This window comes from Cebus imitator, unplaced genomic scaffold (assembly GCF_001604975.1).
Source record: "Cebus imitator isolate Cc_AM_T3 unplaced genomic scaffold, Cebus_imitator-1.0 Scaffold69, whole genome shotgun sequence".
Taxonomy (NCBI): Eukaryota; Metazoa; Chordata; class Mammalia; order Primates; family Cebidae; genus Cebus; species Cebus imitator.
This window is the reverse complement of record NW_016107384.1, coordinates 953,274-970,657: the sequence shown is the minus strand read 5'-3', so window position 1 is coordinate 970,657 and position 17,384 is coordinate 953,274. Positions and strand designations below refer to the sequence as shown.

General features: G+C 37.7%; 1 protein-coding gene across 1 annotated transcript in view; it reads right to left on the bottom strand.

Annotated features, from left to right (window-relative positions):
• HDAC2 (histone deacetylase 2) overlaps positions 1-17,026 on the bottom strand; it is a 29,294-nt gene extending 12,268 nt beyond the window's left edge. The window contains exons 1-6 of the mRNA XM_017530802.1: positions 16,604-17,026; positions 6,714-6,826; positions 5,284-5,401; positions 3,240-3,314; positions 2,654-2,792; positions 114-255 (exon numbers count right to left, since the gene is read on the bottom strand). Coding sequence (XP_017386291.1) covers positions 114-255; positions 2,654-2,792; positions 3,240-3,314; positions 5,284-5,401; positions 6,714-6,826; positions 16,604-16,655 — 639 coding nt within the window. The 5' untranslated portion in view covers positions 16,656-17,026. The remainder of the gene's footprint in view (positions 1-113; positions 256-2,653; positions 2,793-3,239; positions 3,315-5,283; positions 5,402-6,713; positions 6,827-16,603) is intronic.
• Between the last annotated feature and the right edge of the window lie 358 nt (positions 17,027-17,384).

Sequence of the window (17,384 nt, the reverse complement as noted above, 5' to 3'; positions counted from 1 at the left end):
TTCTGCATACAAGTTTCAAATTATTAACTCAGGAACAATACTACAGCAAGTGTAGGATTACTAATCTCCTAGGTTCATCTCACAATATTTATTCAGACAGAATTTAGTCTTACCCTCAAGTCTCCTGTGCCAGGAAAGTATTCCCCGTATTTATGGAATGATACCGTCATTACACGATCTGTTGTATAAAAAGCTTCTTCAACACCATCACCATGATGAATATCTATATCAATATATAAGACTCTCTGATGATACCTGAAAACAAATCCACAAGTTTTTGTTTTTTTCTTTAAAGGTTCTAAGATGGGAAGAAGCACCATGAATTCAGGAAGCCTAATTTTGAGCTCTTGCATTCCAGAATGCTTAATCATCTTTTACTTTCAGCCTAAAAGACTATTCAGATATCTGAGGTTTGAGCCTTAGGCCTTTAAATATCCACTGGTGGCCCAATGTAGGTTAAAAAATATATATTTGCTCTCTTTGTGAAATTTGTTCTATTCTACATGCTTCAAAAATATAGCACATATTTCTAATATATTAAAACTGAAGATTACACCATATTCAAGATTGCTACTTTAAAACACCTCTGCAATAAATCTTCAACATTATGAAACAGGGATTGGCAAACTATGGCCCATGGCCCAAATTTAGCCAACTGCCTCTTTTTTACAGCTTTGAACAAGAATAGTTTTTACATTTTTTTTAATAGTTTAAAAACAAAACCAAGAGTATTTTCTGACCTGTGACATTTATAAAAAATTCAAATTTCAGTGTCCATAAAAAATGTTTTACTTAAAGATGGCCATGCTCAATTGTTTATTATCTGTGGCTTCGTTTGAACTGCAGAATTGAGTAGCTGTGACAGAGGCTACATGGGCTACTCTCATCACTTGAAGCTAGTCCTTGGAGCACCACAGATTACAGTGACACAGTTGTAACTCAAATACATTTTAGGAGCTATAAGAATCACCATTTCATGATTTGTTACCAGTGCATGCATACTCATGTCAAAACAAGGGAAAAATGGACTTCTAATGTTATCCTTTTGAAGTACAGCGAAAGTGAGATTTTGTTATTAAATTAGATGGCAAAGCATTGTGTTTATTATGTAATGATGCCATAGCTGTGCTAAATAAAACAATAAAATGTAAACTGATATTTCCAGACTAAGCACTCATAAGAATATTCTCATAAGAATATAAAGAGCAGGCCAGGTGCGGAGGCTCATACCTGTAATCCCAGCTCTTAGAGAGACAGAGCAGGAGGACAGCTTGAGCCCAGGAGTTTGAGACCTGCCTGGGCAATACAAAAGACCCCGTTCTCCACAAAAAGGGTGGGAAAAAAGACAGAAAAAAAAAAAAGAATATAAAAAGCTATCACAGAATAGCAAAATTTCTTCCAAGATTAAAAAACAGAAATGAGGCTGCAGTCAAGGTAAAGTTTCTGAGTGGCTCATGTGTTACCTAGGCAAGGAAAGCTGTGCACCAAGTCAATTATTAAATCTTGTCACCACCCAAAAAAAGTGTTCAGAGAAATTAAAGTTGTTTAAAACTATTAGCTGAGTAGGCAAGAACTTGCTCAAAGAGATGAAGACAATGGAACCAACATCAATAGTCAATTAAAAAACAAGGCAAATAAATGACTGCAAATGGTTTTCCTCTGCTCCTGAAGAGCTGACAAGATGTTACATTGATACTTCTAAATTACTGTTTATTTGAGGAGTCATTATCAATTTTAAGTATCTGAAAAACACAAGCTGAGTACAATACAAAGAATTTGCTGTGTTATAACTGATGATGGCAAAATATAACATTGAAAATGTCCAAATTCATAAGTACCTCTATAGATCTCTCTCTTCTCAAACTGCAGCCACAGATAAGGAGAAATAGCTCCTTCAGAGAAACTTTTATATTTATCAGTAGAGAACAAAGCCTCATTCAGATACAGAAGATAGGCAGTTAGACTAACTTAACAGGTAAACAAATTTCCTTTAAGACAGGTTTCAAATTTTTGTCTTCATTTTCAAACTTACAAAACACTAGAATATAAACTTCCAAGGTCATTGTCATTATTAGTTGAAACTAACTAAAATCAAAATTGTCAAACTACTTTTTAAAAAGCGTATTTAAATGGGAGTTTTGACATTTGTACACACTTCTAAATCTTTTTTTTTTTTTTTTTTTTTTTTTTTTTAGGCAGGGTCTCACACTGCTGCCCAGGCTAGAATGTAGTGGCAGAAACATGGCTTACTGCAGACTCAACTTCCTGGGCTCAGGTCCTCCCACCTAAGCCTCCTGGGTAGTTGAGACTACAGATGCATGCTACCACACCTGGCTAATTTTTTTTTGTAGAGATGGGGTTCTGCCATGTTACCCAGCCTGGTCTCAAACTCCTGGGCTCAAGAGATCTGCCCATCTCAAACTCCCAAAGTGCTGGGATTATAGGCCTGAGCCATAGTGCCTGGCCATACTTCTCACTCTTAATAATTGAAGAACTGGGCAAATTTCCTGCATTTCTTCAGTGTTTTGAAACAAATTCATAAAAAATTCACCATAAACTATTTCAACCTATGGTTTGATATTTTAAAAGCCATAGACTTTTTCGTGTTTTAATGAAAACATTTTATCACTGAAAAAAGTATAAATTAACTTACTTTAGTAATTCAAGGATGGCAAGCACAATATCATTAACATAACAAAATCCTGATGCTTCTGATTTCTTAGCATGATGTAATCCTCCAGCCCAATTAACAGCCATATCAGTCTGTTGTCGGTTTAACTTCACTGCCCCAGCTGAGGTAGAAACAAGATCGACATTTAACACAAAAAATTAGTACAGTGAAACAAAAACCCTCTAAGAGTATGCCACACCTAAGCAAGAGTTTAAAATCATAAAAGTAAACAGAAATCATCTATGACACAAATAGCAGTTTCTCCTTAGAAAATTATTCTACCAGAGCTGTGACCTAAGATTAAATAATGGTATATGTGGAAAGCGGTAATAACAATGGTAGCTAGACAACAAGGGGATGAAAGAAGTCTCTAAAAATATAAGTTAAAAAAGTAAGACAATCACAAAACACACAGGTTTGGAAAGTAAATTGTACTTTACTAAAAACATACTGATTTCCTTTTGTTATCAAAATTCACAATCATTAAAACTTCTGCTTTACACAAATAACCCAAAAGATATACACCAAATTTAGTTCAACTTTTAAATCTGATTGCATTAGCACTTACCAACTGAACCACCAGTTGAGAGCTGACAAAACTCAAAGAGTCCATCAAACACTGGACAATCTTCTCCAACATTAACTGTGGAAGATGGATTTTATTAATTTCAACCTACTTTGCAAATTAAGGAAAGCCTTTTCTTACAAAAACTATTTCCTACCAATACATTTTTGCTTGATGTGATTATCAAACATACACTTCATAAAGTATGTTTACAACTTTAAAATATATTTATTGTTTTAGCCAAGGTAATTAAAGTGTTATCTGTGAAAGACCACCGTCAAATCTTATCAGGATTATCTGTGGGATATCTCTGGTCTATTAACAAGAAATCAACAGCTGTCTAAGTAAAACAGTTCTTATTTAATTAAAACACAGACTTAAATTTTCTAGGCATTTCCCCTTAATATTGCAATAATAAGTTAACAATCTAAAAGTAACTTCAATTGCTTTATGATTTACTTTCTTTACAACTCCTTAACTTCACATATTATCTATCTGTAACTTTGCAATGCATGTAAGTAAGTTACTAAACCAAAAAGATGTAACAGCTGGTTGCCTATGCCCATGGGTAATCTTGATCTTCAAAGTTAGTAAGAATTAACTAGGTTCATGGGAGCCAAAATATAGAGGGGATACTAAAGACAACAAGGAAAAAGCATATACAGACAAACAACACAACATGACAGTTTCTTAGTACAGAAAGAATGAAGGGGATATGGCAGATGTATGTAACCCTTTCTTAGTCTTTCCCTATGCCCCGAATTGTAACCTCTTCAAGAATAAGGGTCATTATTTTATTTATTAATATTTTTGTACACCCTTAAGTCACAAGCACTATAAGAATACATTTTAGTTTCTTACTGCTCAGACAGATCATAATCTTTTTTTTTTTTTTTTTTTTNTTTTTTTTGAGACAAGGGTCTCACTCTGTTGCCAAGGCTGGAGTACAACGGCGCGATCTCAGCTCACTGCAACCTCCACCGCCTGGGTTCAAGCAATTCTCCTGTCTCAGCCTCCTAAGTACCTGGGATTATAAGCACACACCACCACACCCAGCTAATTTTTTGTATTTTTTTAATTAGAGACAGGGTTTCGCCATGTTAGCTAGGCTGGTCTCGAACTCCTGACCTCAGGTAATCCTCTCGCCTCATCACCTCATCCCCCTAAAGTGCTGGGATTACAGACGTGAGCCACTTCGCCCAGCCAGGATCATAACTATTAATAGAACTAATTATTATGCAGGTTTTAATTCAATCCTGTTATTTCATTTGCCCAAGGGCTACCCATGCCTCTTTTTCAAAGTCAGAATCTTCACTGGAAAAAAATAATAATTAAACAGTATCTGTTCTAGTTATCTTGTACCACTACGACAAATCAAATGAGATAATCTATGGTAAAAATGTGGACAAGGTCTGTAAATATCAGATGTCTACCACCTCCACTAATCAATCAATACAACACCAATGAGAATGAACTTTAGTGTCAAGCTTTAAAAGATACTGTTCCAATAATTTTAGGTTGACTTTTGCATTCTACCTTCAGGCCAATTTGTTACCAATCTCTAAAAAGAAAATACTTTTAACCTGCACAAGAGAACACTATGTGGACTCAAAAGCTTTACTAATATCTCAACAAAGAAAAACAGATGGGTATTACAGTCCAGGTTAACTGAAGTACACAAAGAGAAGACAAGAGGTATATGCCAAACTCAGGCAAATCAAAGTGTAATCTCTTTTTTTTTTTTTTTTTTAAGCAAGGGAGTATGGGAGTGAGGTCTCCCTACCAATATGTATTAACCCAAAGTTATCAAGGGAGCAAATTAGGAGTAGAAGAATATCCAAACAGTTTCATGAACCAATAAACTTCAGATAGGTTTGTTTTTTTCTTAAGTAGCTTTAGTAGTGTTAAACAATGATTTTTCAAATCAGTAAATAATTGTTACATATTAGACCAACAGGAAAAATATTCAGATTTAGATCATTCTAAGCTCCTAAAAATACTCATTTACATTTTTCAATGTGAAAATACTTTTTACTTAGAAACGTACATCTCTGCATCTGCTTACTATACTCTGACATGTTATCTGGTCTTATTGACCGTAGAAATTTGATATACTCATCACTGTGATATTTTGTCATTTCTTCGGCAGTGGCTTTATGGGGCCTCTGTGAAGAGAAATAAATGTTAGAACTGTGGGAATACAACTGGTTATATCAGTATTATCAAACGAATACACAAATTCCCTTATCAGTCTCCTCGAAAGAACTAAATCTACCAGAACAAAATATATAAATTCCAAAACTAACCCAAACTTATACATGTGTTTTAGAGAACAGTAATCAATTCCAAAACGAATTCAAATTCCTTTAAAAGCATTAGACAGGCATATCAACTATGATTTAATCGCGCCTTATTTTAATGAAATAGGTCAACCAGCAAAAAGTCAAATCCGTATGTTCATGAACTCTACTTTCTCTCCTTTTCCATGATAAAACATCCAGTGATATCATCAATGACCTCCTTAAAAGAGTTTCAACTCTAAATCTTTGTTCATGACCTCTCATCTTTTTTTTTTATCCTAAGCTGCCTTGCTCCAAAGAGCTCAATTTAATATATGACACACGGCTTCCACACGGCTTCCAGATTGAGAGTCTTATCTAACCTCCCCTCTTCTCTAAATGTCTACATGTGACTGAAAATAATTCACATATTCACATATATTGCCTAACATTATTAATTGCTTTAAATATTTCTCTTCTCCCCAAATAGCTAATTGTTGTGTCTATATTTGTTTATACATACCCTCATCTTTATCTACAACAACATTAAGGCAGCTGTTGCACTTGTGTTATCTGTACTATGCTTGGCCACTAACAGTGTACCATATTCATTATATGCCCTGTAAATATCTGTGGGATTAATTCTATGTGTAATTATTTCGTAATAGCCCCAAGGCTACTCTTTTCAGCAGCATAGGCAGATTAATAATTATGGCAAAAATATATAAATATGCTATACTGACTGTTGCTATACTGAGTTGTTCTCCAGAAACATGAAAGCCTAAAGTAGGGGGAATCTTTTTAAATGGCTAAAGGAAAAAGGGGAAAAAAAGAGCTACAGCTCCCATTCTTATGCATCTCTTAAGAATAAAATAAAAAGAGGAGTTTGTTTTCAGCAGCATAGGCAAGTTAACAATTATTGTAACAAAAATAGTATGCTATACTGAGTTGTTCTCTAGAAACATGAAAGCCTAGGGTAGAGGAAACTTTTTAAAATTGTTAAAGGAAAAATAAAAAAAGAGGCTATAGCTCTCATTCTTATTAATTTCTTAAGAATAAAACAAAAAAGGAGTTTGTTTTCTTCCACATCTTTTCATCTGCTGAATGCCCTCGGAAGTGGAATAACAAAGTTTCATAGTAGCTTAAATTAAAAAAAAAAAAAAAAAAGTGCTGAATAGGTACCAAAAGGAATACTCACATATATTTCCATTTTTCTGTATAAGCCATAATTTAACAGCAAGTTATGGGTCATGCGGATTCTATGAGGCTTCATGGGATGACCCTGTCCATAATAATAATTTCCAATATCGCCTAAAATAGAAAAGACACAAACTAAACAGTACAGAAAAGAGACTCTCCATGAACTATTTGAATTTATATATGTCTATCATTAAAAGGCATTTACCACTTAATAAATAAATTTAAAATCTTAATAACTTAGATTTATTTTGCAACTTTCGAACTGTATCAGATGACCAGGACACTACGCATACTTTTAACAGATGATGACTCCATCATTACACACTACATTTATTTGTGGATTAAGGAAACCAAACTTTTCTGATTTTTAGTTACCCCTAATTTTTAAAATTTCTGTTCCTTGAAGTGATGCCTGCTTTCAGTATTCTCTGGCAAATTCAGATGCTTAAGGTAAGCTCTCTTAAGTTTTATTGGTATGATTTAAAATTTTTTTCCAGCAAATACAGCTTCTTGGATGATTTGCTAGCATTCCAGAAATCCCTTATAATTGGCATTTTGCATGTTAAAACAAACTGTGTCCACATTACAGGCCATCAGGGAAGTTTTGGTAACTAAAATTTAGGTCCTAAATGAGGTTTTGTGCCTTAAGGACACAGCATGACATTTTTCAATAAAAATACTGTCTCATTCTTTATGACTAAAAAGTTGTAATTCCTAGCTTGTCTTTTTAAATGGCATCTTATATCACAATATCTTTAAATTTATATATATATATGTTTTATTTTAAAATCAGCAAATAACACCAAAATCACAGATATTCATCAACTAAATTTCAATAAAATAAAGTAAAGCTCCAATGTTTCTTATAATACTAAACAACAAGAAGTCTCTCAAAAAATAAAATCAACCCTCTATATCTGTGGATTCAACGAACCGCAGACTGAAAATATTTTTAAAAAACAGACAGTGGCATCTGTTGTAAACATGTATAGACCTTTTTCTTGTCATTGTCATTTTTTTCTGTCATCTTCCCCTAAATCATACAGTGTAACAACTATTTATACTGCATTTGCACTGTATTAGGTATTATGAATAATGTCGAGATGATTTCAAGTGTAAGGGAGGATATATATAGGTTAATATGCAAATATTGTACCATTTTATTTAAAGAACTTGGAACATCCATGAATTTTGGTATCTGTGAAGGATCTTAGAAGTAATCACCCATAGGGTCAGGACAGCCAAGCTATTTTAATGGTCTGAACTCTTGTAATTTCAACATTAAGCTTATATATTATAAGAAAAGCTAGAATAAAGAATGCCATTTATCCACTAAATCTTCCAAAGTCCTCCCTAAATACACTTCTTGTTTATTTAATGGAAAGAAAGAACCCCAAATCTTCTGTCCTCTCTCCCACATATTTGATAACAGTACAGGATAAATAATCACCTTTTACAAAATCCATGCTTCTAATAATATGAATACTTGATTTTGTTGGTATCATACCTCTAATTTTAACTTCATTTTTAACACAGCTCTCTTCTGAAAACAATTCATATACACAAGGTCTTTTAAAGAGAAAGCTACCCTTACAAACGTAGGTGCCAATAAGGATAAGAAACAATATATAGAATTTAAACTAGCAAACCAGGGCCATGGCCCTTTGCAACATTCCTCTGTAATGATAATTAAGAGGCTATGAATGCAGAAAATAAACTACCTATTAAGAAAGAATCTGCCATAAAGCTCTACCTTACATGGTGGCAATACAAGGGATATAGTTCCTTGAAAGTAGCCTGGTCTCATCAAATTCTTAGATATGGAAAACCCACTAATGTTATAAAGCATCATGTAATTAATACAAGGGAAAGCATTTATTAGTTATCACTACTAAAAAGATCATTAGAGTAAAAATAATGAAAGTCTAGTCTTCACTAGAAATCCAGATTCTATAAGGTTTCATGCGATGACCCTGTCCATAATAATTTCCAATATGACCTAAAATGGAAAAGACACAAACTACATAATAACTTCCATCTATCTGCCTCTGTGTAAGAATTACCCAAATGAATGTCTCTAACATCTACCACATCATAACATCAAATACTCTAGTTATGGGCACACTAAAAATCAAGTGGAAAGCCCCAGGGCCCTAATAATCGGAGACCGCAGTAGTAATTTCTGAGCAAGTGTGTTTGAAAAAAACAAAAAAGAATTAACACTTATTGACTGCTTACTAGAAGGTACTATTCTAAGTACTTCACATATATTACCTTCTAATCTTGTCAACACCCTTATTATGTGGGTATTATTACATTATTCCTATTGTGTAATAGTGAAGAAGGATGAGAAATAGGCAAGTCAGGTAATACTGCCTAAGTTACATAGCCAGCAAGTGGAGGAGCTAGATTCAAACTCTGGTAGGGCAGCTCACAGCTTATGTTCTTAGTAATAACCTGGAATGCAAAGGGCACTTATAGTCACTGTAAATGGCAGGGTAAAGGCTGACAAAAAAGACATAATATGAAATATAAATATTGTAAAGGTCTTGGTTAACTTAAAATGAACACAACAAACTATGTATCTAATATATCAGAGTAATTTACTTTTTACTAATAAGGTCCTCAAATTTTATATGAATATGCATAGCTTTCAACAATTTCTCTGTTGAAATTTAGGGACCCCAGTCCCACAAATACACGAAGAACCTAAATGATACATGTCTACAGAACAGCCAACCAACAAATAATTATTTGGTTTATCAAGAGCTCTTCCAAAATACAAAGAAGTTATAAAATAACCATCTCCAATTTTTTCCCACTTAATTCTGTATCTCACTATTCTCTAGATGGCTACCTTGTAGGCATTCACCTTTTCATAAAGTATAAAAAGGCTAAGAAGTTTTAAGACCCTACAATTTTTATTCATCATTTAAATTGTCAATAATATATTAATTTGGGAGTTTTAAATGTTACTGATTTTCATCAAAATACAGATTGATTATCCCTAATCTGAAAATTTGAAATCCAAAATGTTCCAAAATCTAAATTTTTTTGAGGATCAACTTAATGATCAAGGAAATGCTACCTGGAGCATGGCAGATTCTTGATTTTTGAATTTAGGGATGCTAACTGGTAAATAATTACAAATACTGCAAAACCTCTCTAAATCTGAAATACTTCTGGTTCCAAGAATTCAGATAAAGGATACTCAACCTGTACATAAAAATGCTTTACCAATGAAATAAACATCCAGAAAACTCGGCTCAAGGTGGTTCCTTGAACACAACAAACTTCAATTGTCAATGCAAAGAAATTACCATAAAGAATTATTTATCTGCAAAATTTTATAAATTGCTCACCCTTCAAGAAGCTAACAGAATATAAGTGTCTACTAAGGTCCACAATCTCTTATCCATATTCCTTGAAATTAGATATGTTTCAAATTTTAAACTTTTTCAGATTTGTATAGATAACATGGTATACCTGCTATACATTATGCAATAGCCTAAAGAGTTTGAGTAGCATGATATAATCAAACATTAACATTTTTGCAGCAAAAAAGTGTGAATATTCACAGTAAGTAGAATAAAGATCACAAATAGCCTCATATCGATTCAGGTTAAGATTCTGATTCCAAATGAGTTACCGAATTTTTTTTCAATTTTCAGATCATTTTGGATTTCAGGACTGTGAAAAGTACCTTTAGCCCCAAAGGTAAGCTGACTATAAACAAAGACTCAGGGAAAAAACAAGGAAAAAAAACCTGTATTATTTTTGTCTTCCAGACTACTTAGCCCACTAGCAATTTTTAACATACAGTAGCACATTTCAATGAGGTCACTCTTCCTTGAGACATTCTGAGCCTTGGCTTCCATAATACCATTTTTTTGGATTTTACTCCTACCTCAAGGCCACTCCTCCACCAGCCTTTAAAGATCAAAGGTTTTCAGTTCATTCATTTAACCAAGAGCCTACTATGTGCCAAGCAGGTGCTGTTCTAAGTGTTTGGGTTCATCAGTGAACAATAGTTCTGCCCTTAATTCTCTTCTCTTGGGAGTAAGTCCTGGAACCAGTTGTCTATCAATGCTGTATCTTTTTTAGTCTCACCAGCTATAAACTAACAAATCCCAGATTTCTATGTCTAGGATCTCCTATCTGGATTATAAACTCAGAGGTTAACTCTTGGTCTTTTCACACGAATTCAGTAAGGGTCTCAAATATAAGATGTTCAAAATAGAGCTCTTAATTAGTATTCCCAATCTTAGTGAGTAGTATCACACACCACGTAAGTGCTCAATCAAGAAATTTAGGAGTCATCCCTTATTCTCTACGACCACACCCCAGCTCCATCAAAAATTATTACGGTTTGAGGTCCAAACCTCTCTTAAATGTGTCTATTTCTATCTAAAATGCAACCATTACATTTTATATGGACCAGGATGTGTTCAATTCTTGCTTCCAGCCTATATTCTACAACTACTTACCAATTATTTTAAGAGAATGAATGAGCTCTGTTTGAAAAACTTTCGATGGCTTTCCACCTCTGGGTAAGGTAAAGTCAAATCCCTTGCTACACAGTTTTGTGCAGTCCCACTTTTTACTGCCTAACATGTGGCTCCACATTTTCCTCTTGTCTTCCTTCCCATTAAGTGCACCAAGTTCTATTAATAACTATCTGGCTTTCCTATTTGCAATCTTAGGTAGTAAACTCTTTTTAAGGCTGGCCCATTCTTTTCCTTCAGGCCTTGCCTTTTCTGATTACCCTATCAAAGGTCCCCCAACTCACTTTATGCCTGCAGTCTTTTGTTTCTTTCTCAGGACTTGAGCCATCTTTTGTCTATCTGGCACACAGTAGGAACTTTAAGCCTATTTGATATGACTGAACCCAAAGCTGACTTAATGAACAAGTATCTATAAGCAGACTGCTAATGAAATACAGAGGAATGAGGCTTACTATCCATTACCAAAAAAAATCCTTAGACTTAAGAGTTCTTCCAAGTTTGAATTTATTAACATTCCCTAAGAGATGCCTTCTCCAATCCCAAGTGTTTTCCGTTAAGGATTTGTCAACAGAAGCAATTAAAATTTTTGTTAAGGGTTTTTGTTTGGTAGCAGAGAAAACTCTTTGAAAAGGAGCAAAGAAAAAGATTCCGAGTGCCTACTTCTCCTTGAACATTAAAATTAGAGTCACTGTGGAAGTGGAAAAGGAGAAGTGGTAGACTGCACCAAGCAGAATTATGAATCTGATTTCATCTAAATACACAAAATGCTACCCATCCTACCTAAATGTAGCTCAGAGTAGTTCTAAGAATTAGAAGGTTATATGAAAGTGTTCTATCTGTAAGAATAAGCAATTGGCCGGGCAAGGTGGCTCATGCCTGTAATCCCAGCACTTTGGGAGGCTGAGGCGGGTGGATAAACTGAGGTCAGGAGTTTGAGACCAGCCTGGCAACATTGTAAAATCCGGTCTCTACTAAAAAAACATAAAAATTGGCTGGGTGTGGAGGCACGCGCCTGTAATCCCAGCTATGTGGGAGACTGAGGCAGAATAATCACTTAAACGGGGGTTGGGGTGGGTTGTTGGGTGGGAGGCAGAGGTTGCAGTGAGCTGGGATTATACCACCAAACTCCAGCTTGGGCAACAAAAGTGAAATTCCTTCTCAAAAAAATAAAAATTAAATTAAAATAAAGAATTAATCATTTACTCATCACTAATTCATATTAAAAAAAGCTATGTTTTTAAATGTAGTTGGTGAAAATACAGACACAAACAAAAGAGAGAGACTGTACTAAAGAATTTATATTCTAGTGAGGAGAGAGGCAAAAGTTACATGGTACAACCGAAAGGAAGAAAAATAAGGCAGCAAGGGATTAACAGAAGAAAGCCTCTCTGATAAGGTAAAATTTGAAAGAAATGACAAGCAAATGATTTCTGGGGAAAAGACAAGTCAAGCAGAGGAAAATTTCAGTCTTATTTAGTCATGTTCTATTTTACAATTAGTATTATTGGTATTTATAAACTGCTGCTATAATTAACTTAGCACTGATTTGCCTCCAATCTATTTCATGGATAATAAATATTTATAGTACAGTTAAGAACCCATGAAGTTGTATTAAAGGTTATTCAGCAAAAGACTTTGGTACCACTCATAAATACAAGTCTAAGAAAATCTGACAATTGCTGGCTGCCAAGTAGAATTCCTATAATTTGTTAAAGAAGGAGTATGTTGGGACGTATGATTCTTGGCAACTTTTTTTTTTTTTTTTGAGATGGAGTTTCGCTCTTGTTGCCCAGACTGGCGTGCAATGGCACTATCTTGGCTCACTGCAACCTCTGCCTCCTGGGTTCAAGCGATTCTCCTGCCTCAGCCTCCTAAGTAGCTGAGATTACTGGTTCCCAGCTAATATTCATATTTTTAGTAGAGATGAGGTTTCACCATGTTGTCTTCTCAAATTGCTGACCTCGGGTGATTTGCCTGCCTTGGCCTCCCAAAGTGATGGGATTACAGGCATGAGCCTCCAAGCCTGGCCAAATCTTGACAACTTTTATGTTTATATAGTTTGATCTTTATACAGTCTTTTCGTGTGTTTTTCTGGACCACTTGTCTCCAAATCTGATCATGCATCGCTCTCAGAGGAAAAAACAGAGCATAGAGCAATCTGTGTATAGTTACATAGATTAGGTATATAAATTCTATTATACTGTGTACAACATAAAACAGGCACTAAATATGTTTGGCCTCAAGTTTAATTCAAAACAAAGTATAAACATGTCTAGATAAAGTATTAAGAATGTGAGTATTATAACTAGAGCCTAACACAGCTTGGCTGCTAATTATATTTAAGCAGAGAAAAATCACATCGTTTTAAGGCCCAGAAGGGATCTTAGTGACTACCTAATTAGCTGTATCATTTTACAGATTGTTGATGATCTTCTAGTGTATAAAGAATGAACAAGATTTAGAAGTATGTTTTTGGGAATTTGGAAGCATAGATCAATAGCTACAGTCAGAGACGTAATAACTTTTTCTTCCTCAAAGGTTTAAGGATACCTAATCCAACAACGTCTGCAGGTTTCCTTGGGACCAGAATTTCAGCGACCTAAAGGGTTACCTGAAGATTATATAAAGTGTGCAGACAACAATATATAGATCTTCATAAGTTCCTTCATTAAGATGCATACAGTCTCAACGGCAGACATTCTGTGTGGCCAAGAGGCTCAGTGTGCCTAACAGCCCCAGGAAGACTAAAGACAGGACTCCCTCCTTTAGTTTTTCACTCACTTTCTTCCTTCTACCTCCTTTACTAAGAAGTTAAAACCATGTAACCTATGCTAGCAGACAATTCAGACCCTATTACTACAGATACAACCCATTCCCACTCCAAGTTATATAAAGACACAAATCTTTGGTAGGGAACCTCCTTTCCTTGCATTCTCTTCTCAAAATATAAAAAGAACTACTATTGCTACTTTTATAAGCTGACAAAACAGTGTTCTCCGGTAATAAAAACTTAAGTTTTTGGATGAGGTCAGCACGCTATCACATATTAATAATTAGCATAATACCTATGAAATTTAAATCTCTGCAAAATATTTTGTCCCTCCCACAAAAATTCCAAGAGTATGTGAAATATAAGCAACTAAGAACTCCACCTTAAAAAACAAGCGAGAGTCACATACAAAAGACAAAATAACCTGCCAGAGATTTCCAAACTATCAGCTATTCACTTGGTTGCTGGCCATCAGGTAAAGCAGTTGAATGGGCTACAATAAAGTATTATATTAAGTCACAATCACAAGACAAATATTCCACCCTACATCCTTCCCCAGGGAACAGTGCCTGCTCCCACTCCCTCAACAAAGGTTATCATAAATAGGCCCAGGACTAGACAGACAGCCGTTCACAAACTGCAACTCAAGTGTACCCTCCTGGTTCCAGGGTTCCATTGTGGTGACAAGAAGTTGCAAGCAGCTTACTTCCTCAGAGCCCATCACTACCAACAGCAACTGACAGCTTCCAGAAGAACCTGACTACCACTTTCCCTAACCTTTAAAGCTTTCCTCTTACTCCAAGCCCTGATGAATAAAACTCTAAACTTTAGAAATAACATAATTTTACAAATTTACTTATACACAGGGTTATTCCCTTTCCAATTTGATCAGGGAATGAAGGGCAAGAATAACCCAAAATATGCAATGTAAATCATGTTGAAATTAAAATGTATTTCCAACTCCACCCCTCCACGATGGCATAATTTCAAATTAATTTATGTAACACATATCTAGTCCTCTGAAAAATAATTTTTTAAAAGGAGGGCTGTTATTCTGTCCTAGCTATCGCAGATCAGATCATTTAGATTAATTCTGTAAGATTTCAAACTTTCCCCCAAATGATACAGGTGGTTATTTTATCTAACAGTCATTGAAAGATTAATCCTTGCTAACTAAAAAGAGACACTACGGCCATTTTCAAAATAAAGGTGGATTCTGAGCTGGTACTCTAGGGTCTTAACTCTCTTAAGATATTGTGATTTATACACCAAATGTAGAAAACAGCTTCCAAAATTTGTATTACTTCATACAAATCAGACAGGACTTTCAGGTCAAGGAGCCTAGGATAGGTTCTCTGTTAAATTCTGGAATCCCTTCTCTCAAGAGCAACCTATTAGAAACTATTTACCAAGACTGTGAAATCTGTGAAACAGGTTACTACTCCATTGAACACAGGAAACACAGGAAACAGGATTCGGAGATTTAATTTTACTGCTCATACTCCAAATTAGAGAATGCTTAAATTATCTAACTTTTATAATTCACGGTGAGCTCAAATTTACCTTATTAGACTATTTAGTACCTCTGCACTTCTCCTCAAAGTTTTCCCACATCAGGATTCCCACCACCTAGGAACAGCCTTCGCAAGATACCAATGCTCTCTAAATCCCCATAGCAGGGTATATTTCCTGATCGAACAAAGAGCAACAAAGAAGTGGGTGGTAACCACCTCTCTCGGAGGCAAGCCAGGACCCATCGAGTCTGATCTACAACACAAGCAGTTTAACAGTTCCACATCTCCCTACTACCTCCTCCTATTTCCTGCGAAGGCTACCTGTCTCAAACTGGAAAACCCGAATTGTTGTTACTGAGAAAGTGAAGCCCTTCCATTTGAATCCAGAGAAAGAGGCGCTCAAAGACCCCGCGAACAAAGGAGAGGACTGGAGCCCACGCAAAACATGGGTGTGATAAAGCCACACACCGGACTTGGGCCCCCACCCTCAGTAATTACTCTCCAGAGCCCACCAGGAGGAGAGGTCCAGGGAAAGGGTGGAAGCCGAGGAAGACGACGCTCAGCCAGACCGAACGCCGGCGAGGGGAGGCGAGCAGGCGAGGAGGGGGAAGGGGACAGGAGGGGCGGAGCTCTCGCGGCCGCGGGGCTTTGTGTAGTCAGGGCCGGGATAGAAATTTTGCCTCGGGGAAGGCGGGCCGAGGAGATAGGAAGCCGACGCAGGGCACCCCAAACCTGCGCTGCCACGAATGGTGGGCGGGAGAGGGGAGAGAATGGGCCGTCCCTTCGCCGCAGCCACTACCAAGGCAGGGTAGGCCAGCGCCGTCCCTGCAGCTGCTACCTTCGGGGCTACAAACTGCACGGCCGAAGGGAAAGAGGAAACAAGGTGGGCGGCCCCGCGATTCCCGTCCGCAGGAGGCGCGGGGGCTGCGCGAGGAAAAGGGTCTCGCGCTAACCGCGCCGGGCCGGGAACGGGTTAAGATGCGGCCAATCGTCGGTCCCTCCTCCTTCCCACCCCTCAGCCCCGGCGCCCACTGGCAACGGCGGCTGCGGAGCCCGGCGTCCCGAGCGCGCCCACCCTGCCACCGACCCGGCCGCTCACCGTCGTAGTAGTAGCAGACTTTTTTTTTGCCGCCTCCTTGACTGTACGCCATGGGCTCCCCGGCCACCGCCGCCTCCGGGCTCCTCCTCCTGCTGCTGCTGCCGCCGCGACTCGGCCGGGAGAGGAAAGGGCTGAGGGAAAGGTGGGGGCGGTAGTCCCGCGGGGAAAGGCAGGTCCGAGGGAGGAGAGGAGGGGGCGCCGGGAAAGCTCGATACCGCCCGGCTGAGGAGCCGAAAGCTCGGAGCAGGGGGTGGCAGCGGCACCAACTCGCGACGCTGGGGAGGGGAGGGGGCCGCCAAACCACCTCCGGAGGCCGCAGGGAGGTGGGCGCATCCACTACGACCTTCACGGGGGAGGAAGAGGCACGGCTGGAGAAGGAAGCTGCCTCACACTCGGGCTTAGAGGCCCTATGAGGGTGAAAAGCCTGCGCACGTGGTGCCATACAACATTCTTAAAATGAGGAACACGACAAGCTTTCGCTGCACAAGCAGATCCGGGTAGCATGCTACCCGTTGGACGTTCTCCCCCTCGAGTCTGCGAGCAATGGTTGCGGCTGTCCCGAGCCTGCGCAGTCGGCGCCTCGTAGCCTTGGCGGTCTGGACCCCTCCTCGGCGTCCCACGCTGCTCCCCTCCCCCACTGTCGCGAAGCTCCCGCCCAAGCCGACCACGTGCCACAAGCCCGGCGGGGAGAGCCCACTCCCGCAACTCTTCCAGGCCCACGAGCCCGCTGGGCTGCTGCCTGTAGCCCCAGTGCCTGGTAGCCTAGTTTACTCATTTGTCG